Raw genomic sequence first — 25,911 nt, 5'->3', positions numbered from 1 at the left:
AGTGAGGAGGCCTGGGCAACCTATGGGGCCCTGGGCAGTAGATCAGTATTTATCCCTGGTATACAAATGGACTTTAGTGTCCATAACACAAAGAGGGATGCTCTATCAGTGTGGACTCTTAGGGGAGTGCCTGTACCCTGCCCTGAGTGAGATGACAGTTTCTGGATATCCCCTACGAGGCAGGATGATGGGATAGTGTGGGAGGCTGGGGGGGCATGCGGGCTCTGCGGGAGGAGAGGAGGGAGAGCAAACTGTGATTGACATATGTATCAAGCTATTTAAAATTGAAGTAATAAAATAAGACTACTATTGTCACAGCAGAAAAGAATTTGTCCTCTTTCTTGTCCATAGCTTGCTCTGTTGTGACTAAATCTGTTTTACAGTTAATCAATGAACTCAATTCTTAATAGGTCCTACTTCATTCATAAATGTACCATAAAATCTGGAGAAGTTGGAGGATACTCATTCACAGTCCTATTTTTTCTTTCTTCAGAGCAGCCAAGGCCCAGCCAAGGAAGAATCAGCAGGCCTATCATCTTTCCAGCAGTTAGCATCAGGGGCAGGATTAGGTGTTTAAAGAAATTCCAAATTATATAGTGTGGGGCAAGCCTGAGCTATAGGAGACATTGACTTAAACAGTGGTTCTCAACCTTCCTAAGGCTGTAACACTTTAATAAAGTTTGTCATGATGTGATGACCCTGAAACTCTAAAATCATTTTCACTGCTATGTCAAAACTGTATTTTTGCAACTGTCACAAATTACAATACAAATATAATTGTTTTCTGATGTTCTGAGGTGACTCTGGTGATAGGGTCATTAACTTGACCCCCAATAGAAGATCAGAAACCCAAAGTTGAGAATCACTGCTCTACACACACATAAATAAGTGAATGGAAAGCACTTGGGAAAAATTTTTCATGAAATTCATGAACTCAGGAACATTGAAAAATAGAAAGAAAAAGTAGTAATGCATTAAAAGAAATTGAATTTTTAAAAGGTTGCCAATAATTGATGTTTTAGAATGATAAAAATGTGTGGAGGCCTTTAATCCCAGCACTTGGGAGGCAGAGGCAGGCAGATCTCTGTGAGTTCTAGGCCAGCCTGGTCTACAAGAGCTAGTTCCAGGACAGCCTCCAAAGCCACAGAGAAACCCTGTCTCAAAAAACCAAAAAAAAATGTGTGGAGGAAAACTTAGGTATAATGACTTTGAAAGGGAGGAGGTTATACTTTGGTAGAGTGAATGCAAATAATAAGACACTGTATGACTGTGTCCTATGTAAAATATTAGCCACTGTGTATTGTCTCACAAACCTCAGAGCTGATGTAACTGTCTCAAGGGGAATTGCACACATTTGCATAGGAAAGTTCTCTAAGTGGAAACTGAATACTTAGTAGTTCAAAAAATACTCCACAAAATGTCCACCAATCAATTCTGTCTTTTTTCATCCACATGGAAAGAATTAATGCATGCATGGAAATTGTAGACAGAGAAAGTCATTCACCATGTCCATCAGTCCTTCTTCATAGTGCAGACCCCAGCACCTCACTGCCTTCAACTTCAGACTGGGATCTTGCTACCCGATGAAGTGTGCAGAGTGCACAGTTTCCCCCTCTTCTGCTCTAAGGGAAAAACCATGCTTCACACATAATTCCTTCCCCTTTTCTGCAATGGACAGTCCACTATGTGACCTAAACCAGCAATTTAAAGTTTCTGTGGTGCTTCAGATTTGTATTCCAATACTTAGGGTGTTTTATCAGGATCACAAAATCAATGACCTGTGGGGCTACAAACAGGATTCAAGTCCACTCAAGAAATATAGGAGACATTGACACAAAACTTCTTTGCAAAGACTGGAGATCCAGCTCTTCTAGAATTAATAAAATTAAAGCACACCAGTACTTAATGTTGGTTGTGACACTGTAATGGTCCATTGATCAGCATTTAGATGCCGGATTTTAATGGAGGGATAGGCATTTCTGCTGCTTTTAAATCAGGGTGGTTTCCCAGGTTGTTAGAATAATGCTGGTTAAACCCGAGGAACAGACATTTACATCTAATCATACTGTAATCTAACAGTCATGGTTAGCATACTACTTGTCTTTGGAGTATTTGGCATGCAGTCCTCCATGACCTAGATCCTATTTAGTGACTTAAAGTCTCCTAAGAAGTGGAGAATCTGTATACTATCAATTCTACTGCCATCACGTCTACACTTCCATAACAGTTTAGCAGTGGAGTGCTCCTCTACACGGGAAATACTGTTTACAAGCTCCAAAGAATTAACGCCATATGGATTCAAAGCCTAAATATTAAATGTTCACAGCACAGAAATTATGGAAGATACTGAAGGGACCAGGGCTCTTAGTTTGACAAATCTGTGTTTTATAGCGACGTCACAACCACAAAGGGCGCCTGCATTTAAACGCGATATAAACAAGGATATTGCAAAGAACAGTCCCAATCCCAATGCTCTGCACATGCACAGCGAGCAGAGTGAACAGAGTCTGCCAGCTGTCCCAGAGAATTTCAAAGACAATGCAGGACCTTTACAATCATGTAGAAATAAACTGTGGCACAAAGGATCATCAGGACCATGCAGGACACCGCAAGACCAGGCAGGAACATGGTGAACTCTTCATCTGGCCACTTCCTCTCACTCAGCCATGGGAGGACCCTCCACGCTGGCTCCCATGGCTCGATTAGGCAGTTCTCCCAGTCTCTGGATAGTAGCCCCAAACTCACCATGTCGTGGTTTTCAAGCTCCTCTCTGCTCAACTCCCTACAGCAGCACTCACAGCACAGCAGGCAAGATCGCCAGAACAGTTTCTCTGAAAAGCAAATCCTGAAGACAGCGGGAGGAAGAACCCACCACCGTTTCTGAGTGCAGGTTGCCTCTAGGTACTGATTGGTTCGGGAAGCATGTGTGGCAGGAGCTTCAATTTGGGTTACACTGTGGTCATTGGTTCCCAAGCCTGCCTTCCTGGAAAAAGACCTTTTCTCAGTCAGCAGATATGCATTTCAATAGTATTTGCATCTGTCTGGAACAGTAGACCCTGGTCTCCTTAGGAGCTTCCTCTTCTTTCTGAACACAAAGTAGCCAACAAACTTTTACAGCACTCTGTACTTTGTGTAGTGCAGTCAAATTCTGTCATGCTGTTGAAAGAGAAATGTTAACAACTGAAGAGAAATTTCAAGAAACAGTAGGAGAGGTTTGTTGTGTGGCTTCACACTGAGGTCCGGTGACCTGAACTTGTTTCTATGCAGATGTAATAGGGACTTCAGACAACCCGGAAAGAAAATCAGGGCCTAGATCACAAACAAGAAAATGGGACTTTCTACCATTGGAACGCTGGATGATGGCTAGATTGCTTTAGGAGTAACATTGCAGACATCCAGAGCATACTGGTGACAAAAGAAAAGTATTACAGAATAAACCTGTTGGAATGTTGAATACTTAGAGAATAACAGAGCAAGGAATAGTGTGTTTAGAATCAGTATTCTTTGCCAGCACAACTTCAAAAAAAAATTAAAAACCACAATTGCATTATTCATGGTTCTCTGCATCAACAGGAGTGGAAGAATGATGGAAATACACTACATAATTGTGGAAATGGATTTATTAAAATGTCTTAGGTGTTGGTCCTGATAGTCCAACAATGGTTGCCTTCCAATAAAAATTTGAAGAATTCAAGGGTTGTTCTTTTCATGAGGCTGAATGTCTCAGCTGGTCTTCAATATACACCAAAATCTCAAGCAAGTGGCTCTAATTCTGAGAAAGGAATGAACTGGTACCCAGGGCTAGGACAAACAGGCAAATATATATGTACATCTAAGCAGCCAGTAGATGATCGGATTCAGACAGGGGTTTTGTGTTCATCCATGGAAAACCGAGGTCTGAACCTCAGAAAATTCAAATACTTCTGCCTTCTGAGTGCTGGCATTTGAGGTGAGCAGCAGCCATCAAGCAGATGAAGGTGGATATCACCTCAAGTGATCCTGATTAAATATGAGTCTGTAATTTCAAAATCTATGGGAAAGTCCCACACAGGTATACACAACTATTTGAGTTTTCATTAATTGCTGAGATAGTCCTTTGGACTACCAAGAATAACCATGACAACAATCTGGGCAGAAAAAAATGAGATTTCTTACCTAAAGGAAACAGGGGGAGTTTGGGAGTTATTTGCAAAACAACACTTTTCCTAAGCAAAAAATCATGTGGATTTTGCTTAGGGGGTAAGATACATTAGTGGAGTATTCTCCCTATACCTAGGAAGGCTCACATTAAAAAATCCATTATCAAACATGATCACATTGTAAAATCAGAGACATTTAGGGACATTTTTACTTCAAAGTCTTGCAGAGATATAAATTATAAAAACATGGAAAGAAATGCCTTTGTCATGTTCATCTTATACCACAAGTTCTTACCAGAAAAATAGGTAAATAACACAGGGAAAATCTATATGCTGCCTCTCAAACTTGAGGTTCCATCTAAAGATACCTACAACAATGGCACAATTCTCACAGACGCAAAAGTTTCAGAAGCCAAATACAGAAACTTAATGGAAATGCTACTTGATGGCACTGTATACATTACTCTTAGATGAATCATTATGATGAGCTCTATTAACCTCAGAACAAAGCTGTTTGTGCCTCTGAGCAGGGTGGACAGGCAGATGATCATAGCTGCTAACATGCAATACCAGCAGGAGGTCATTTTAATTATGTCCCCTACTGTGTTCCCCAGGGTTATCATATCCCTTTGGAGAATTCTATTTTTACTGTTTCTAACAAAAAAAAGTTATATGGGTGTTTGGCCTGTACATGTTTGTGAAGAGTACTTCAGAGGCCATAGTAAGGCAGGAGATACTGGGTACAGAAGTTACAGAATAAAGCTCACTTCTCAGTTTTGGAAGTGGATACTGGGTCCCCTGCAACAACACCCAGTGCTATTTATTGCTGAGTCATTTCTCTAGCTCATATTATTACTTAAAATTTATTTCCATCAGTTGGTTATTGGAAGATGTTTTATCACTTTCCCCTATTTCCTTCATTAGCTTACTTTCCAAACCCCTTCTAGATTCTCTTGTTTTAAGTGTGTGTGAATATGTATGTTGAAATACATGAAGAAAATTGTCTGTATGCATTTTTGTTGGTTGCACATACATTGAAAATTGGCTGACCATGTTATATACAAGCTTCCATTCACAGTACATACAGAAGATTTCTACTGTCTGTAACTCAAGTATCAGGAGTCTGTCCCCGTCTACCAGCCTCCTTGATTACATTAATAAGAGGAGACTTACAACAGGAGAATTTTTTTCAAGATTTGTAGTATATAGTATGAACACAGGCTAGAAGATTATTGTAAGATTTATAGCCTGTACCAAATTGTTTCCAGAGAGACACACAAAACATAGACACAGAAAAACACAAACACACACAAACACACATGCAGAGTAGGAAGGAGTGATATGTAAGAACTTAACAAAACTAAACAATGCAAAAATATCTGCTCAACATTGAAAATTGGTCTCACATATCAGAAACACAAGACAATTCTTTTCACAGAGGAAGGATGTTAGAAGACTTACAGACTTAAGACATTGTGAGGATTCTTGTGATTTTTAATATATTTTCTATAACATTTTCACATTTAATAGAAACTATATACAAAAGTTTTACTATATTTTGCATGGGGGATTTGACCATTTACATAATTTAAAAGCAAGAAGGATAGTTAAGGAGAGTCCAGGCCTGTGAGCTGGCTGCTTTTCAGTCAGGATGAAAAGCTGTTTCTACTGCCTAGTTATGTGAGGCTGAGGAAAGGCTTAAACATAGTCTTTTAGATACAGACAGTCAGACACTGAACAGTCAGCACCCAAAAGAGTGCCATTTCTGACTGCAGGCCCTGCCTAGTAGATTTCATCAAAGGCTTAGGAAATCACATCACAAAAATGTCTCTTTCCCAGACACAGTTCCAAAGGCAGGAATTATCACACTCTTACTTGCAAAGAATCCTGTAACTTAAATACTAAAGACTCATTCCTCACAAATTTGGTTTATGTTTGCTTATATCGTTCTATAGCCCCAAAGAAAAGCAATGTAGTCTGGGTTGTCCATGCTTAGTGAGAGACGATCAGAGATGACTTGTTCGAAGAATGGAAAGCTAAGATCTACCAGTCAAACAATTTCCAGAATCAACCGTCATCTGACAGAAGTGGGTTCTGGTTTTCCATTTGCAGTAGTTAATCCACGCTTAGGGAATGATGCACAGGCTTTCTTTAAATTTCGAGGTACGTGGAATCTGCACCCATCTGCAGTCACCTTCATCTGGCCTGGGCCTCTGGCAATTTCCTTTTCGGAATGATCTTCAAGAGCTAGTGAAGGATCAAAAAGCAAGGGCAACAGAGGGCCCAGCATACCATCACCCACAACGTCCAAGTCCCTGCATCCCAGGCAAGACTTGAATTTATGTCATTCCTGCTTCACCTGCCAGTATCTGGATTATGGGCCTGTGCCACCAGGCCCAGCTAATCCTCTCAGTCTTAAACTTATCATAGTTCAAGTATTATCACTGAACTCCAGGGGTGTACTCACAGTGGGCAGAACGCAATTACAGATCCATGGGGCCAGCTTCCAGATCATCTGACACAGACAGTACCTGCTCGGGCTTACACATCTCAGGAGACAACTGGAAATGCAGTGGACAGAAGGGGACCTCAGAAAGACTTACAGGAACTGGTTTGTTGCAGGGTACCTCTTCAGATCCCTGAGAGCATTTGAAGAGAACCTTATTTGTTTGTGTCCTGGTAAATATCTGCAGATGTAGTTAAGGAAACAGACCAATTCACTGGAGGTGCCACAGTCCAGGAGTCTGCCGTGTCATGCATGCAGGCACACAGGCACCCATACTTAGAGGGCCGTCTTTTAGTTCCCTAATGAGTGTAATTTAGCAGTACATAATTTTAGACCTGTCAATAATTTATAATTCATCCTCCATCTCTTTTTCAGGATACTGGCCAGTTAAACCTGGACACTACGACCCCACTGTGGCAGCGCTAAGGAATATACACAAGACAGAGAAAAACATCTTGATTCAGAAGCGCCTACCAAACTCTTCCAAGACACAGTGCTGTTTCTACTCTTTAATAGACTAAGTCAGCAGAAACACTGTTCCTATTAGCACTATATATTTGCTTGAAACTGAACCCAAGAAACCCCTACTTAGTCAGACATAATCTTTATCTCCTGATCTTCCCACCATTTTCTCAGAAGTGCTGAGGTTACAGCCATGAAACACTGTGCTGATTGATTTCAAAATATATATTACAGTAAATATTTAAAAGTTTGCTTGTTGACACAGGGTCTCTTTACATTGCTCTTGCATATAGTACAGTCTGGCCTCAAACTCTGCCAGCCTCTGCCTCCTGAGTACTGGGATTATATCATGTACCACCATGCCCAGCAAAAAAGTTCTGTTTTGCTATTTATTTTGAATTAGCTTACAATGTAACAGGTTTCCTTAAGTATTTCATAGCTTGTTTTAGTTGATTTCCCTCCCCATCCTCCTCACCCATCATTCCATTAAACCTCACATGGGCACTCTCTACTTTAATAGCTCAGGTGTACTATAGGATCTAATTTCCTCCATTAAAATCCCTTCAACCTCCACCCCATACATCAGAGGCTCTTTGCAGTTTCCTGGCCTTTATCTATCCCAAGTATGTTTTCAGCAGTCATCATTAGAGCTCAATACTTTGCATAAGTATTTACATTCTGAGAGCAGTAGCTCTAAAGTAAGGTGTGGCAGTGCACATCTGCAGTCCCTGTCCTGAGGCTAAAAAGATCAGCCATTCAGACATCAGTGATAGTCCAACAAGAGAAGGAAGAAACAAGAGTAAAGACAACCCTTTCCTGTCAAAGACAAGACCAGGAGAAGGTTCTGTTCTTCCCTCCCCACTTCCTCCATACAGGTCACCACAGGTTTTGTAGCCCTTCAGCAATGCAGCTTTGTTCCAGAAAGCATATGATGTTAATGGCTTCAATTTCAAATTAGAAAGGAGGGAGTAGGGGGAGAGTCCACTTTTTGAACGTTTCTAATTTGAGTATGGTTTTTAAGATTGTTTTATTATTTTAATTTTAAATAGCTTGTTTTACATGTCAATCCCAGTTCCCTCTCCCTCCCCACCACTCACATCCCCCCACCATCAGCCCCCAGCCTCCCACCCTATTCCCAATTCCTTCCACATAGGGGATATAAGAGTCTGTCATTTCAGTCAGGGCAGGGTCCAGGCACTCCCCTAGGAGTCCAGGCTGAGAGAACATCCCCCTTTGTGATATGGACACATGATGTCTGTTTGTATACAGGGTTAAACACTGATCTACTGCCCAAGGCCCCATAGGTTTCCCAGGACTCCTCACTGACTCTCACATTTGGGGGATCTGGATCAGTCCCATGATGGCCTACCAGTTGTTGGTCTGGGGTCCAAGAGCTCCCCCTTGTTCAGATCTCCTGACTCTGCTGGTTTTGCTAGCCCATTCTTTGCCAATTTGCTCATATCTCCTCTCTCTCTTTCACTGGGTTCCTTGGACTTGCTTCAGTGTTTAACTGTGGGTGTTTGCCTCTGGTTACATCAGTCACTGGATGAAGGCTCCAGGATTGGTATAGACATCAGGTTCATTATCAGGAAGGGGCATTCGAGGTGGCCTCTCCACTATTGCTTAGATTTCCAATTAGTGTCATCCCTTTAGATCACTAGAGGTCACACTGGTCCTGATCTGTCTTCTAAGCTCTATTTTGAGTATGTTAAAAACATAAAACTCAGGGCTGGGCATTGGTGGCCCACGCCTTTAATCCCAGCACTCAGGAGGCAGAGGCAGGCAGATCTCTGTGAGTTCGAGGCCAGCCTGGTCTACAGAGCTAGTTCCAGGATAACCTCCAAAACAATACAGAGAAACCCTGTCTCAAAAAACCAAAAAAAAAAAAAAAAAAACATAAAACTTAGGGCACTAACAAAAATAGACAGGTAGACCAATGGAATCGAATTGAAAACCCGGGTATTAACCAACACACGTATGAACATCTGATCTTTGAGAAAGAAGCTAAAATATACAATGGAATCAACAAATGGTGCTGGCATAAATGGAGACTGGCATGAAGAAGAAAGTGGATGGATCCATGTTTATCGCCATGCACAAAACTTAAGTCCAAATGGATCAATGACCTCAACATAAATCCAGCCACACTGAACCTCTTAGAAGAGAAAGTGGGTGGTACCCTTGAATGAATTGGTACAGGAGACAGCTTCCTGATCATAACACCAGTAGCACAGACAGTGAGATCAACAATTAATAAATAGGACCTACTGAAACTGAGAAGCTTCTGCAAGGCAAAGGACACAGTCAGCAAGACAAAAAGGCAGCCCACAGAATGGGAAAAATATTCACTAATCCCACATCTGACAGAGGGTTGATCTCCAAAATTTACAAAGAACTCAAGAAGCAAGTCTCCAAAACATCAAAGGACCCAATTAAAAAGTGGGCTGCAGAACTAAATAGAGAGTTTTCAATAGAGGAGTCTAAAATGGCTGAGAGGCACTTGAGAAAGTGCTCAACATCCTTAGCTATCCAGGAAATGCAAATCAAAACAACTCTGAGATACAATCTCACTCCTGTCAGAATGGCTAAAATCAAAAACACCAATGACAATTTATGCTGGAGAGGATGTGGTGAAAGTGGGACACTCCTCCATTGCTGGTGGGAGTGCCAACTGGTTCAGCCACTTTGGAAATCAGTATGGAGATTCCTCAGAAAAATGTGAATAAACCTACCACAAACCCCAGCAACTCCACTCTTATGCATATATCTAAAAGATGCCCATTCATACAACAAAGATGTCTGTTCCACTATGTTCATAGCAGCTTTATTTGTAATAGCCAGAACTTGGAAGCAACCTAGATGTCCCTCAACTGAAATGTGGGTTGAGAAAATGTGGTACATTTACACAATGGAGTACTCTTCAGCAGAAAAAAACAATGGAATCATGAGATTCGCAGGCAAATGGATGACACTAGAATAAACCATCCTGAGTGAGGTAACCCAGTCACAAAAAGAGAAACGTGGCATGTACTCTCTCATATATGGATTTTAGACATAGATCTGGGGAGTGCCAGCCTACAATCCCATGGCCAGAGAGTCTGGGAACCAGAAACTTCATTTATTGGCTGATCGAAGAAGAGGCAGACTCTCTCAGTTAAGTACTGACCTGAACTCAAGAAAGCCAGTAACAGAGAGGGAGGACTGATGATCAAAGGTATTAAGACTGTGCTGCTTTAACCCCCAGAAACAGCTGACCAGACAAAGGTTAACTCTTGAATCCCAGGCATCAGCCTGGGAATCCAGCATGGGACTAATCAAGACCCCCTGAATGTGGGTGTCAGTGAGGAGGCCTAGGTAATCTATTGAGCCTTGGGCAGCAGATCAGTACCCATCCCAAATATACACATGGACTTTGGACTCCCATAGAACAATGTGAGGTGCACTCTCACCCTGAACTCTTGGGGAAGGGTCTAGGCCCTGCCCTATATGAAATGACAGACTATGGACACCCCCATGGAGGGCCTCATCCTCCCTGGGGGAATGAGGGGCTAATGGGGGGGTGTTGGGGGGAGGGCACAGGAGGAGATGAGGGAAAGGGAGAGGGACCTGGAACTGACTTGTGAAGCAACCTTGTTTTTATCTAAATTTAAACTGGAAAAAAAAACTTAGGGCACTAATCATACATAAGGACATTACTGCATAATTCACAATACAGAAGAATGTTCTGGGCAGAAAACCCACAGCAATCTCTTTTTCTTGGTAACAGAGTTAACTTAATGAACAAAAGTTAAATCAACAATGTAGAAGTATTATAAAGAAACCTTTGAATGTAATTAATACTGGCAGCCATGCTCATATGTTAACAATGGCTCAGCTATTTTTTGGCTTCCCCTTCACCCACCCCAGATAAGATTTTCCTGTGGTCCTGGTAGGTTGCAAACTCCTAATCCTCTGGCCTTGCTGGACTCTGTAGCTATCCAAGTGCTACAAGTACAGAGCTGTGTATTACATTCAGTCAGAAGTTGTTGTGTGCGTCTCTCTCTCTCTCTCTCTCTCTCTCTCTGTGTGTGTGTGTGTGTGTGTGTGTGTGTGTGTGTGTGTGTGTGTGTGTGTTTCCCTGAAACAGGGTTTCTCTGTGTAACCTTGACTGTCCTGGAATGCACAGGGATCCACTGCCTCTGCCTCCCAAGTGCTGGGATTACAGGTGTGGGTCACCATCACCCCACTCAGATGTTTCTTTCTAATGAATTGACCATACCATTTTTAAACTCATAAAATGTCCAGCAGATCATAGAAAGACATATATTTAGGCACCTGCTTGAACCCAACAGCTTTAACACACTGCTGGGCCTTGATTCAAGGCCAATAATTTTTTATTGTATATTTAAATTAGTAACAAGTTTGCTTCAAGTGTCAGTCCAAGCCCCTTCTCCCTCTCCTCCACACCCACTCATCCCAGCAGCTACCCCAACCCCCAACCAATCCCCACTCCTTTCCCCAGGAAGCATAAGGGCTCCAGAAATCCCTGAACTACCTGTCAAAAGAGCTGCATCAGGCAGCATGGGATCTAAAGGTCCTGACAGAGGTGAGAGGTGAAAGAGACCACCTGTGGGAAGTCAAGCAGGCCTCATAGGGCTGAAGTCCTAGTCAAGGGAAGGTGAAGTCTCAGCTATTTTCTCTAAATATGCACTAGAAAACACTTGGAAAACAGTAATAAGAAGACCTCACTTACACTGGATATCTGGATTCTGCAGTTGCTGACAGTCAAGGGGACTCTGGATTTCTGAAGTGGTGTGTCCATCTAAGATAGAAGCAATGAATTTAATGGAGGTCACATTTTTAGAGATTTAGCAGGAGACAGTAGTGAATCACGGGAAGGAAATTCCTTTGGAAACTGTTTTCCCATTATTGGCTCCTTGTACAAAAGGGCATTGCTGCCAGCATCATTCATCAAATCTTCTCCATTAAAGTAGACACTGGAAGGAGGACATGAGAGAGGAGGAAACCTGGGTAAAGCCAGGATGCTGGACCCTCCCCTATCCCTAACTGAGCTGGCCTTGTCTCAGCACATCCTTCCACACCTGCGTTGTCTAGTTCTCTATGATATAAACTTCCATCCTCTGACTAAGTGAAGAAACATGGCACAGGCTGAAGTCAGCACTTGACTCATCAGGAACCTTGGCCTCCTCCTGACTTCACCTTCTGTCTTCCTTCCTTGCTTTTTTTGCTTCCCTAGTTCTCTTTACTCTGAATCCATATTTGATTTTTAGTAGTTCATTGAATATGTCACAGCTGTGACCTTCTCCAGGAGTTATCACTTCTCAGAAAACAGACCACATTCCCTGTTAGAATACTAAGAGGAGTAATGGCTGCCCAACATCCTAAACCTTCTCTTTCCCAGATTCTGCAAAGAAGGATTTAACTATTCAGGATTCTAAAAAAAATGTATGTCTCTATTAAGCATTACACAGACACACATAACTAGGAAAATATTTCATATTACTTATGTTGTAAATATGTAAAAATATTTATGATTATATGTTTTTAAAGATTTACTTATTCTGTGTACAACATACAGCATTCTGCCTCAATTTATGCCTGTAGGCCAGAAGAGGAAACCAGACTTCATTTTAGATGGTTATGAGCAACATGTGGTTGCTGGGATTGAACTCAAGACCTCTGGAAGAGCAGCCAGGTCTCTTAACATCTGTAGCATCTCTCCAGCCCCTGATTTTAATTTTTGTTTTTTATGGTTTTACAAGACAGGGTTTCTCTGTATTGTTTTGGAGGCTGTTGGTCCAGCCCAGCCTCCAACTCTCATTTTAATTTTTAATAATGATTACTCACATATACTTTACACTTCTGCGTTTATTTGCATGTGTTTTGTGATAAAATAGATATGTTTTATACCTTCCTATAATCTTAAGGCAGAAAATTACAAATTTGAGGCATGTCTGGGTAATAGAGTAACTTATCCTATTTCAAAACAAACACTGACATGGTGCTATTCTTTCTATCTATGATCTTTTTTTTTTTTCATTTCTTTTTTTTTTTTTTTGGTTTTTCGATGCAGGGTTTCTCTGTGGCTTTGGAGGCTGTCCTGGAACTCGCTCTGTAGACCAGGCTGGCTTTGAACTCACAGAGATCCACCTGCCTCTGTGTCCCAAGTGCTGGGATTAAAGGCGTGTGCCACCAACGCCCGGCTTCTATCTATGATCTTGAGTGTAGTGGTAAACTTAACTTATGTGTACTTCTTTTTTATCCTACACTATTTTGAGTTGGCAAATAAACTATTATATAATATAATGCCAAATATGCTTTCCTGAAAGAAAAGCTGAACACAGAAGATTAAAGCATCTGAGAAATGGATACCAGAGTGATGGAGATCAGCAAATAGTTGGAGGGGAATTGAGAAATTGAGACATGAGCAACACACCAAGCCCTGTACACATAAGGGATTAGGCATGGCTGACCGGTTCCACTCCTTGCAGTGAACTTCAGGTTTGCAAGGGTCAAATTGCTTGAACCAACAAAATTAACATTTTCCTAGGCCTCCACAATTAGTAAACAGTAGATGTACTGGAAGAGATCTAAAAAGCAGGTAGTGTACTAAGATGAAAAAAATGCAAAGCTTGTCATCAACTCTCCAAAGTGCCAGTGACACAGAGAAAAGTTCCTGGCAATGACTAGAAGTGAACATAATGGGTCAGGGCCAGTACATTTTCCCATCTTCCTGTAAGTAGGTGACTGCAGCCTCATAGGGGTGTCTCTGAATTGGCCTTGAGAGCTGAGATCCCAGATTTGAAGACACCAGTAGGCTTTCTCCAAGGTTTTCACAGCAGATAGCTGTGGTCAAACCTGCCCTGGAAAAGATCAACACTCTTAACCTCACCAGCCAATGAACCAAGGAATGTTCAGGAGGACCTCAGCCTTTTCTGGGTCCCAAGGCTTAGCAGTAATCAACAACACGTGACCTAAAGATCAGGGATCATGTTCTACTGAGCTGACATTCACCATGCAGAGAGGAGAATTCAAAGGTCACCAAAGGGACAGTTCTAGAATGCTTGTTGGAAAGGCAGGTAGTGATGCAAGGAGTTGGGGGCTCAGGAGTGGAGAACTGGAGAATCTTCAGCCTTACCTTTTGGGAGATGAAGAGGACTTGAGACCACTGCTTTAGGTATTCTACAGCTAGTAACACATACTTATCCTTAGAGAAATCCTCCTGGAAATTCTGGTCCAGCATCAACTTGAGCATTGTCAGAAAGTAGGAGTGATCAGAGAGAAGTAAGAACAATATAGAATCCAGATTCACAGATTCCTGGTCTAGCCCTAGGGAAGCCTTCCCCATATCCACTACTGCCCATCAGTTTTCTAGGTCACACTGCAGAGTGCTATGTGTCTACAGCTGCCCAAACATCAGTTTTGCACACACAGTTTGTTCTACATGATGAAGTTATCAGGAGTGGAGAATGGAATGGCCCTGCAATACTCCAGCTCCTCCAGTGATCTCCAAGTCACTGTTGCTCTCATTGGCCAATCAACTGGCTGAGGCTCCAACTGCAGAATCTAGTTTCCTGGACTTCTGCTCCTTAGCCTTCATCCACAATAGCATGAGCACATGACCCTAGAAATCCCTATAGATGCCCAGGCACTGCATCAGGACAGGTTTGAGGGGCATTGAATAGAGGGACTTGAAAAATGAGATAGCATCTCTATACAGTAATGACCTGACCCTGGGGCCCATGGTAATCTGTGGCCCCAACCCAAGTCCAGGACCTATTGCTCCCGATGTACTGAACCTAGGTAATAGGTGCACAGTGTCTATCTCCATGACACTTTGGAAGAAGGAATGTAGGATCTATGCCAGAGTTCAACTTTCAAATTCTAGAAGATTTGCCAGATATTCATTGACCCAACTTCAGGGACACAGTTGTAATCCTTGCCTCCAACCAAGAAGTGTCTAAAGTCCCATCCACTGCAGTCTATTCATCATGGGAAGTGCAGGGAAGAGCTTCTTTCCACGCTTCATCCCATCTGTATTCATCTTTCACTGTCCCAATAGGAGGGGGCCCTCTATGGCTCTTAATGGGAGTTGGGGCCTCTGGAAGCCCTAGCCATTCTAACTCCTGGCTTACCTGAGGGAGGCCTGGGAATTTCAGTTCCTGCAGCATCACTAAACAATGCAATTATTAAGCAAATTGCTTGTCCCATCCTCTCATGCCCTGCTCCAGCCTGTAGGGGGCAGTTCTAAGGAGGACACACTCATGCAGATGATGTAGTGAGAAGCTTCTCTTGTCCTATCTCACTGTGAGTGTGAAAAGGTCTTTTTTCGAAGAAAGTAGGGGAATCCCTGAGGCAGATGTGTCCAAGTCAGCTGTCCAGCCTGTCCCCAATCTGGGTCTCTCCATTCAAAAGCAAAAATTGCCTGGCTTTTAGGATGTAGTCTCAGGCAAAAGAACATATCTTTCAAGTCCAGAACCGTGTACCATCGTCTGTCAGCAGGGAGAGAACTGAGAAGCTTGTATGCAGCACCCGCTGCACTGCGTGTGTCCGAGAATATGCGGAGGGTGTTGGGGATTGACAACACAGAGATTTGTTCAACTTCCCTTACCTTGGCCAAATTGGGGGGAACCTGCCGGCTCCCTTGAGACCTGCCACCAGAGCCCAGCGATAGACCATCAGCTGCTCCCTACCTTCAGCTGTGTTGTAGTCCCAGATAGGATGATTTAAGGGAAAGCCTGCATCTATTTCATTCTGAAGTTGAGTTGGTTGACCATCGATTCCAGGCATATTCTTCTGCACCTCCAAAAGTATTCTCTCTCTTTCCCTTTGTTCAAAAGAACCTACAAAAGCTGTTGACAATCATCCCAAGCAGGCTGGTGAGAGAACACGAGGGACTCCATCAGACCTGTAAGGCTTGAGGGATTTTCTGAAAAAGGGCCATGGTTAGATTTCCAATTGTAGAGGTTGGTTTCACACTGAGGTCTGGTGAGCTGAACTTTTTATCTATTTGAAATAGTGACTTCAGACACCCAGGCAAGAAAATCAGGAACTAGATTGCAAACAAGATAATGAGACTTTCTCCCTGTAGAAAGCTGGTTGAAGGCTCCATTGCTTTAGGGGTTACATTTCTGAAATTTGGAGCAAATTGTTGACAAAAGAATCCTAACACAGAATAGCACCCATGGAATGTTGAATAATTAGAAAATAATGGAGCAACAAATAATGTATTTAGAATCACTATTGTTAAACAGCACAACTTCCTCAGCGGGAAGCTGAAAAAATAATAAAACCCACAAAAACCACAATTGCATTATTCATGGTTCTCTGTGTCAAAAGGACTAGTAGGATGAATCACTACAAATATTCAGAAATGGATTTATTAGAATGTCTTAGGTGTTGGTCCTGATAGTCCAACAAATGTTGCCTGTAAGTTTTTCTATACTGAATTCCATACTGAATACCTCAGCTGGTCTTCAATATACTCCAAAATCTCAAGGAAGTGTCTCTAATTCTGATAAAGCAATGGACTTATTAGGAACATACCTAAACATAATAAAAGCTATATACAGCAAACCAACAGCCAGCATCGAAATAAATGGACCAAAACTCAACGCAATTCCCCAATAATCAGGAACAAGACAAGGCTGCCACTCTCTCCATACCTTTTCAATATTGTACTTGAAATTCTAGCCAGAGCCATACGACAACAAAAGGAGATCAAGGACATACAAATTGGAAAGGAAGAGGTCAAACTTTCACTATTTGCAGATGATATGATAATTTACATAAATGTCCCAAAGAACTCTACCAGGGAACCCTTACAGCTGATTAACACCTTCAGCAAAGTGGCAGGCTACAAGATCAACTCAAGAAAATCAGTAGCCCTACTAAAAATAGATGATAAAAGGGCTGAGAAAGAAATCAGAGAAACATCACCACTTTATACTTGCCACAAACAACATAAAATACCTTGGGGTAATGCTAACCAAACAAGTGAAAGACCTGTATCATAAGAACTTTGAATCTTTAAAGAAAGAAATTAAAGAAGCCCTCTGAAAATGGAAAGATCTCCGATGCTCTTGGATTGGTAGGATCAATGTAGTAAAAATGGCAATCCTAGCCAGGCAGTGGTGGCACACAGCTTTAATCCCAGCACTCAGGAGGCAGAGGCAGGTGGATCTATGTGAGTTCGAGGCTGTGGGGACACCAGACCTTGAGCAGAAACCCACTCCCCCTTTGGCCTGGGAGCAGGCAGCTGTGTAATGTTTACTGAAAACAATTCAGTGCTAAAGCTCTTGATAGGGCTCAGATAAGGGCTTGCTCACTGAAATACCATGCCTTTGACACCACCTAAGGCTAGATGTCTCTTCCTGTTTACCTGCTGTGTCTCCCCGATTCTGGGGCAGGAGATTAAACCACCAGCCAGGAGGTGAGAAGGCTGGAAAGAATGGTATGTAGATAAATGGCAGAAGTCCTTAAAAAGGAAAGCTCTTTTTCCTTGGGGGGACTTCTCCTGAGACTTCTCTCTCCTAAGTGGACTTGGAATCTCCTCCTAAGCTGACTTGGGAAACATAAAGTTTTCTTAAAGCAACCGGCTGGTCTCTGCATCACCTATCCCGACCACCTCGCTACATTCTCGGATGCAGGCCGCACAGCAGGTGCGACAATTGGAGGATCCCACCGAGATCGTGAAAGTGAGGTAAGTGAGCGGGTTCATCTCTTTTTCTGGCCAGGGACAGATTGGGGAAAAAAGAAAAGACACCATGGGGAATAATTCTGGGAAGCTTGAATTACAGTATCAAGTTAAAAAGTTACTTGAAGGACATGGGACTACAGTAAAGTCTAAAACCTTGGAAGGCTGTTTAAAATGGATTGAACGTGCCAGTCCATGGTTCATTACTAGGGGCGGCTTAAATGTCCCAGATTGGAAGGATGTTCACTATGATCTTTAGAGTCGGGTGTCGGTGGTATATGCCTTTAATCCCAACACCCGAGAGACAGAGGTAGGTAGGATGGAGGCCATCCTTGTATATAGAGCGAGTTCCAGTACAGCCTCCAAAAGGATAGAGAGAAACCCAGTCAAAAAAAAAAAAAAAAAGGAGGGTAAAATAAGAAATAAAATAAAAAAATCTCCAGTCTTTCACCTGATCCACTAAGGTTGGAAAGTAAACAAAAACTGAGAGATTTAAAAGACTGGCCAACAAGTAAGGCTATAAGGATGTATTAAAAAGGGGGTACCAAGCTAGGGGTACCAAATTAAATGTCTAGGCCTTTGCCTAACAAAGGTCAAAAAAGAAAAGTGAAACCTAAGTAGTTGCCCTCAGTCGGAGGGTAGATTGGAAAATCATCCTCAATGGGAGGATGGATTAAAGATAGATAAATTTAAAAAATTGGTGAAGTTAATAAATAAGGCCAGTCTTTCACCTGATCCACTAAGGTCAGGAAAGTAAAGAAAAACTCAGAGATCTAAAAGGATAGCCAACAAGTAAGGCTATAAGTATGTATTAAAATGGGGGTACCAAGCTAGGGGTACCAGATTAAATGTTTAGGACCTTGCCTGACAAAGGTCAGGAAAGGAAGGGAACCTAAGAGATCACCCTCAGTTGAAGAGTGGATTGGATTAAATGTTTAGGCCCTTGCCTAACAAAGGTCAGGAAAAAAAGGGAACCTAAGATAAAAAGTTGCTTCAGTTGGAGGGTGGATTGGAGGATCATCCTCAATGGGAAGATAGATTAAAGATGGGTAAATTAAATAAACTGGTAACAGTTAATAAATGAGGTATTAGTATTCAGTAAAGAAAAAGACAAAGGTATATAAAATAAAAATGTTTGGTTACATTTATATAGGGTAGGTTATTGAATTTTGTGAGTCATCTCTAAAAACTTTTGGCAAAAGCCTGGCCTTTCCACTTTGCATCTACAGAATTACAAGGAGTGGGTATGGCTGTAGACCCTGAGTGTAGCTCAAAACTTCTCTAATGAAGAAATGATGAGGGACGTACAGGACTTTTTCAACCTTTAGTTTTAATTAAAAGATTGACTGGAGTTGTTCTGTTAAAGAAGTTTCAGTTCAACAAACTAATCATAACCTAGGCAAAAGGAGAGATATGTATGCATGGTCTGTGTGTATGGACGTGGCCACATCAGTATGTATGAAGTGTGGAAAGTAAATGCGTGAATGTTGATAAAAGCAACTGTTCTAACTGCCTTGGATATGATTATAGGGATACTTAAATCCCTTCAAACAGTGAAAAACTACCTAAATCGATTTAGATATAGCCAAAAGAAACATCCAGTCAGTCGGTTAATATTTTAACAAAAAATTCAAGTTAAGCCTTCAGAGTCAGTCAGAGAGAGAGAGAGAGAGAGATAGGTTTTTTCAGGGAACTGTCCTGCCACTTTGGCAGGCCCCCACACCCAAAGGTGTCTGTGTAGATGCAAATTAGGCCTTGTCAGTTCAGATGCAAATAAGGCCTTGTCAGCTAGTGAGAGCTACAGGTTAAAAAAAAAAGGGGGGGGACTATTTGGGACATAGTATAGTTTACAATCCTTAAATGATTCTCAAAGGTACTTAATGGTTATGTCCCTTTTAAAGGACATCTACTAATAATTTAAATAGTGATCCCAATTCACCTAGATAGTTGACTAAGGAGGGTAGACAAATCCTTCTACTGTTGTGGTTCAACTTCAACAGTTCATACAAAATTTAAAAATAAAAAAGAGGGAGTAATGTCACCAGTCCCCACATGATTCATTAAATAATCCACTCCTCATTTAAAAATTTTTAAAATGTAAATGCCAGTGAGGAATCTACTTCAGACAGATTCTGACATAATGAAAGTTAAACAACTATTACTCAGGCCAAATGGAAACATCCATACACTAGACAGTAGAGTAGACCCGAATTTGTGGTCGAGGGCATGTTTGTGTTTTCTTACAGGAAAAGAATAAAGCTTCAGTAGGTGTCACAACATTTGTTGAGATGCATGGAGCAGAGAAAACTGGACCTGAGACCATGGGAGCCTGCTCAAGCCAGTTCGAGATCTCCTAAGTTGGTGTTCCTGACCCTTGATGTCATCAAATCTACAGCCCGAGAAAGAAATAAAACAGTCAGTTCGAGATTTCCAGTGTCTCATCAAGCTTGCTACATCAACCTCCTGGACCCGTGAGTTTTCATCCCAAAGCCAACAAAACTGGAAGATTAGCAACTAGCCTTTGATACACCTTAAAACATCAGAATTCATTTTGCCAGCTTTTCCCTTTGGGGGAAAAAAGACCCATTAAAAACATTTGGACATTGGTATGGACTGTGATGAATGGCAAAAGCCTCTTTTCAGTATTTGAACAGGACATGGTCACTTGAAATATCAGACTTGGTGGTTCCTGTTTCTGGAATCACACCTATGCCAGTGTGTTCTTCTGGAGAAATGTGGTTTGTCCTGGTGCGACAAAAAGACTTTGACTCGGGTTGCATGTTCGACTGATACTACTGACATTAAATCTACAGACTACATCACCACAGGAACAAATTGGTACTCTATAAATAGTGCACAAGCCTCTTGTTCATATTTTTTATAATGCTACATGTGTAACATCAATGATTGTACCTAATGTATCTGTGCAAGTGCACTCTCTAATGCTTTCCTAAGTAGATCTTAAAATGATTGTAAACTTTATCACTGTTTTGACCGTCAAATTGTAACTATAAATCACCCTTGTAGCAAAGAAAGACTGGTGGTAGAATGCTAAGGCCCAGATCGGGGGATGGACAGGTGACAGAGAGGCGCTATGTCAGTGGGGGTCCTAGGAATGGTAACAGTGGCAGTAGGCATTCTGGCTTCATGCTGAGTTCAAAGTGCCTTAGCCCATGGCAATCCCGATAGCCATAAAGCCTTATTACAAATGATTTTAAGGTTGGGGCACTCTTTTGATGGGCAACCTGTGGGGAAGACCCACTCCCACCTAAGACAGGGGTTCAAGGTCCCCCAAAGACGGGCCAGGGAGGGTGACCCTACTTGACCTAAGACAGGAGTGCCACATTTAAAAATAAAAGGGGTGAATTGTGGGGACACAAGACCTTTAGCAGAAACCCACTCCCCCTTTGGCCTGGGAGCAGGCAGCTGTGTAATGTTTACTGAAAACAATTCAGTGCTAAAGCTCTTGATAGGGCTCAGATAAGGGCTTGCTCACTGAAATACCATGCCTTTGACACCACCTAAGGCTAGATGTCTCTTCCTGTTTACCTGCTGTGTCTCCCCGATTCTGGGGCAGGAGATTAAACCACCAGCCAGGAGGTGAGAAGGCTGGAAAGAATGGTATGTAGATAAATGGCAGAAGTTCTTAAAAAGGAAAGCTCTTTTTCCTTGGGGGGACTTCTCCTGAGACTTCTCTCTCCTAAGTGGACTTGGAATCTCCTCCTAAGCTGACTTGGGAAACATAAAGTTTTCTTAAAGCAACCGGCCTGTCTCTGCATCACCTATCCCGACCACCTCGCTACATTCTCGGATGCAGGCCGCACAGCAGGTGCGACACGAGGCCAGGCTGGACAGACAGCCTCCAAAACAATACAGAGAAACCCTGTCTCATAAAAAACAAAAAAATGGCAATCCTGCTAAAAGCAATCAGCATCTTCAATGCAATCCCTATTAATATACAAGCACACTTCTTCACAAACCTTGAAAGATCAATAATCAATTTTGTATTGGAAAAAAAGACCCAGGATAGCCAAAACAACCCTGTTCAACAAGGCAACGTCCATAGGCATCACCATCCCTGACTTCAAGCTCTATTATAGAGCTATATTCCTGAAAACAGCTTGGTATTGGCACTAAAATAAACAGGTGAACCAATGGAATCGAATTGAAAACCCTGATATTAACCCATACAGCTGATCTTTGACAAAGAAGCTAAAAATATACAATGGAAAAAAGAAAGCATCTTCAACAAATGGTGCTGGCATACCTGGAGACTGGCATGTAGAAGAATGCGGATCGAACCATGTTTATCGCGATGCACAAAAATTAAGTCCAAATGGATCAAAGACCTCAACATAAATCCAGCCACACTGACCCTCTTAGAAGAGAAAGTCAGTGGTACCCTTGAATGAATTGGTACAGGAGACAGCTTCCTGAACATAAAAACAGTAGCACAGACAGTGAGATCAACAATTAATAAATCGGACCTCCTGAAACTGAGAAGATTCTGTAAGGCAAAGGACACAGTCAGCAAGACAAAAAGGCAGCCCACAGAATGGGAAAAAATATTCACTAACCCCACATCTGACAGAGGACTGATCTCCATAATTTACAAAGAAATCAAGAAGCAAGTCTCCAAAACACCAAAGGATCCGATTAAAAAGTGGGCTCCAGAACTAAATAGGAATTTCCAATACAGGAGTCTAAAATGGCTGAGAGGCAGTTGAGAAAGTACTCAGTATCCTTAGCCCTCTGGGAAATGCAAATCAAAACAACTCTGAGATACCATCTCACTCCTGTCAGAATGGCTAAAATCAAAAACACCAATGACAATTTATGCTGGAGAGGATGTGGTGAAAGGGGAATACTCCTCCACTGTTGGTGGGAAGGCCAACTTGTACAGCCACTTAGGAAATCAGTATGGAGATTCCTCAGAAAAATGGGAATAAACCTGCCAAAAGACCCAGCAACTCCACTCTTAGGCATATATCCAAAAGATGCCCATTCATACAACAAGAATGTCTGTTCCAATATGTTCATAGCAGCATTATTTGTAATAGCCAGAAATTGGGAGCAACCCAGATGCCCCTCAACAGAAGAGCGGATAGAGGAAATGTGGTACATTTACAAAATGAAGTACTATTCAGCAGAAAAAGACAATGGAATCCTGAAATTTGCAGGCAAATGGATGGCACTAGAAGAATCCATCCTGAGTGAGGTAAGGCAGTCACAAAAAGAAAAACATGGCATGTACTCTCTCATATATGGATTTTAGACATAGATCTGGGGAGTTCCAGCCTACAATCCCAGGGCCAGAGAGTCTGGGAAACTAAACCTTCATTCAGTGGCTGATGGAAGCAAAGTCAGTCTCCCATGGCTAATTACTGAGCTGAACTCAAGAAATCAAGTGACAGAGAGGGAGGCCTTATGACCAAAGGGATTGAGACTGGGCTGGTTTAACTCCCAGAAGCAGCTGACCTGACAAGAGTTTGATCTTGAATCCCAGACTGATGCCTGGGAATACATCATGGGACTGATCAAGACACCCTGAATGTTGGTGTCAATGAGGAGGCCTAGGTAATCTACTGAGCTTTGGGTAGTAAGCAGATCAGTATTGATCATAGGTATACAAATGGACTTTGGACTCCCATCCAACAATGAGATGCACTCTCACCCTGGACATTTGGGGGAGCCTCTAGGCCCTGTTCTGGTTGAAATGATAGAATATGGACACCCCCATGGAAAGCCTCGCCCTCCCTGGGGAAATGAGGGGATATTAGGGAAGTTGGTGGGAGGGTGCAGGAGGAGGGGAAGGAAATGGAGAGGAACCTGGAATTGACATGTGAAGCAACCTTATTTCTATTTCAAATATATACATATATATGAAAAAGGAAAAAAGGAAACTGACCATTTGATAGTGGGCCACTTACTCACTATGCGACATGAAGACATCAAGTCATAAAACAGGACATGCATTGCAGCAATCTATTATCAAATGGATGTGATACATAAGACTGTAGTCCTACTGGGTGGTTGTGGCACATGCCTTTAATCCAAGTACTTGGGAGGCAAAAACAGGCAGATGTCTGTGAGTTTGAGGCCAGCATGGTATAAAACGCTACACAGAGAATCCCTGTCTCGAAAAATCAGAAAGAGAGAGAGAGCACACGCAGGCCCAAGCAAATCCTGAAGACACAAGCAAACTACTTGAAGAAGTTGTTCATACCCCTATGGTTTCTACTATTGTTACAATGCTTCTGCTGCCTCCATACACTTATAACCTCATGGGGTCTTCCATATGATTGGTTGAGTGAGAAACAGAAGGCCACAGCTGCTGCAGCATTTCAACCCTACTCTGGGACAAGCCTGAAAGATACTGATGTGCATGATATTTTGTTTGTGTTCTGACAAATAAAGCTTGCCTGGAGATCTGAGGGTAGAGCTAGTCAGTACTGAACCATGGAGGCCAGACAGTCATGGCACTTGGGAGGAGGAAGCAGGAAGATCATGATGATCAAGAACACCATTGGGTATATAAGATAATGTCAGGCTAAAAGAGAAACAAAGTCAGATGTGGTGACTCCTAGCACTGGGAAGGTAAAGAAAAGAATATAATAAAGTGTTAGAGATCTCAGCCACGTATTCAGTCTTATGATTCATAGAGAAAGGATCTCCCCCATTCAGTCTGATATTTTTCGGGGTAAGAAGTTGTTTATGGCTGGCTGTTCCGCTCCTCTTATCTTTCAGCTTTCTCCCTAAATATCCAACTCTTCGTTTTTATAGATTCAGACTAATTAGGATCATATTTCATACTGCTGAAGGGAGACCTTCACAGTGGGCAGAAGTCAGGCAGTGCACCTGCCCATACAGTTTGTTTGGAAGGAGAAATGACCAAATGTGCAACTACTCACTGATTGATCAGCTGTAACCAATGAATAGAATGTCTTATCCACCAACATGTTTTTCCTCACAGTACTGCTTCAGACCACTTCATATGAATCAAGGTCTAGGAATCAAGTGGTGGAAACAGGGATAGATCCCACTCAGTACAACCCCTACTTGTAAACTAGGAAAGTTTTGCTTCCTGTTTCTGCAACTCTAAGTTCTTCTGATCTAGAAGTTTTGGTTGCACATGAGGTCATTGCTCCTGCCAGGAGCCACAACAAACATTCCCATTGAACTGGAAACCCAGACTTCCACCTGAGCTTCAAATGCCCTCAAACCCACAGGCTAAGAAAGGAGTAACACCATCAGGAGACATGATATATGCATATTACCATTGGGAAATTGGAATGACTCTCATAATTATCTAAGGCCACATGAGCAGTTACAAAAATGAGAATTATAACTGACATGAGTATTTCTATTGTATTTTGTGAATACTGTTTTTGTACAGACATTTGTATGTGTTCATATTCAGGCATCTGTACTGGCCTGTCCTTGAGTTTCTAGCAGGATATGACTCAGCTGTAGCCACTAAGAGCATCACCTGCACACATCCACTTAGTTCCCTTTTAAAAGGGCCCTTCCCACCTACCATCTCTCTCTCCCCACTCTGTTTGTTCCTCCCCCTCTCTATCTCTCTCTGCTTCTCTTTCCCCCTCTCTCTCTACCTCTCTCTTCTGTTCTGCCTTTCCTGTCCCAGAGGCCAGTCACCCCCTCCCCTTTGCATTTTCCCATTCACTTTATCCCAATAAAAGTTGAATGGCATCCTTCTCTCATAGGATACATTCTTAAATTGCAACAGTATTTTCTTTCAAATTCCTCACCATATGTGGTAACATCAATTAGGAGAATATCAGAGGTTATCAGATGCACATTTGTGACACTAGGAAAATGTCCCCCAAGGGGACATTGACATTATTCTAATTATGTAATGCATTTGTGATTGTATGTGGGATAGTTATATTATGTTTAGGCATAAAATTATGACCTGGTTATTGTTTTTCATTTGGAAATGAGTTATGGCATATGATGATATGATTGTGTTTCAAATTGACAAGGGATGGATTGCGATGGCTATTCTTCATTGTTGACTTGACTATATTTAGAATGAAGTACAATTTTGAAATGGAGGGCAGAGTTGTGATTTGAACCTCTGGCAAGAA

General features: G+C 42.0%; 1 protein-coding gene and 1 non-coding gene across 6 annotated transcripts in view; both read right to left on the bottom strand.

The window, feature by feature from the left end:
- LOC121135422 (vomeronasal type-2 receptor 116-like) overlaps positions 1-25,911 on the bottom strand; it is a 166,540-nt gene that overhangs the window by 59,627 nt on the left and 81,002 nt on the right. For 3 of the 5 annotated variants that reach the window (XM_040734193.1, XM_040734191.1, XM_040734192.1), the window contains exon 3: positions 11,840-11,908. The exons of 1 other annotated variant lie outside the window; for it this stretch is intronic. In XM_040734193.1, coding sequence (XP_040590127.1) covers positions 11,840-11,908 — 69 coding nt within the window. Of the gene's footprint in view, positions 1-1,417; positions 3,157-11,839; positions 11,909-25,911 lie in introns of those variants that run through there. One more of the 5 variants, XM_040734190.1, reaches the window with a different exon arrangement.
- LOC121135435 lies at positions 11,336-11,473 on the bottom strand. The gene has a single exon (XR_005872559.1). It is a non-coding gene; the product is annotated as a small nucleolar RNA SNORA2/SNORA34 family (small nucleolar RNA).

Source organism: Mesocricetus auratus, unplaced genomic scaffold, assembly GCF_017639785.1.
Source record: "Mesocricetus auratus isolate SY011 unplaced genomic scaffold, BCM_Maur_2.0 Super-Scaffold_100037, whole genome shotgun sequence".
Classification (NCBI taxonomy): Eukaryota; Metazoa; Chordata; class Mammalia; order Rodentia; family Cricetidae; genus Mesocricetus; species Mesocricetus auratus.
This window is presented reverse-complemented; position numbering and strand designations above follow the sequence as displayed.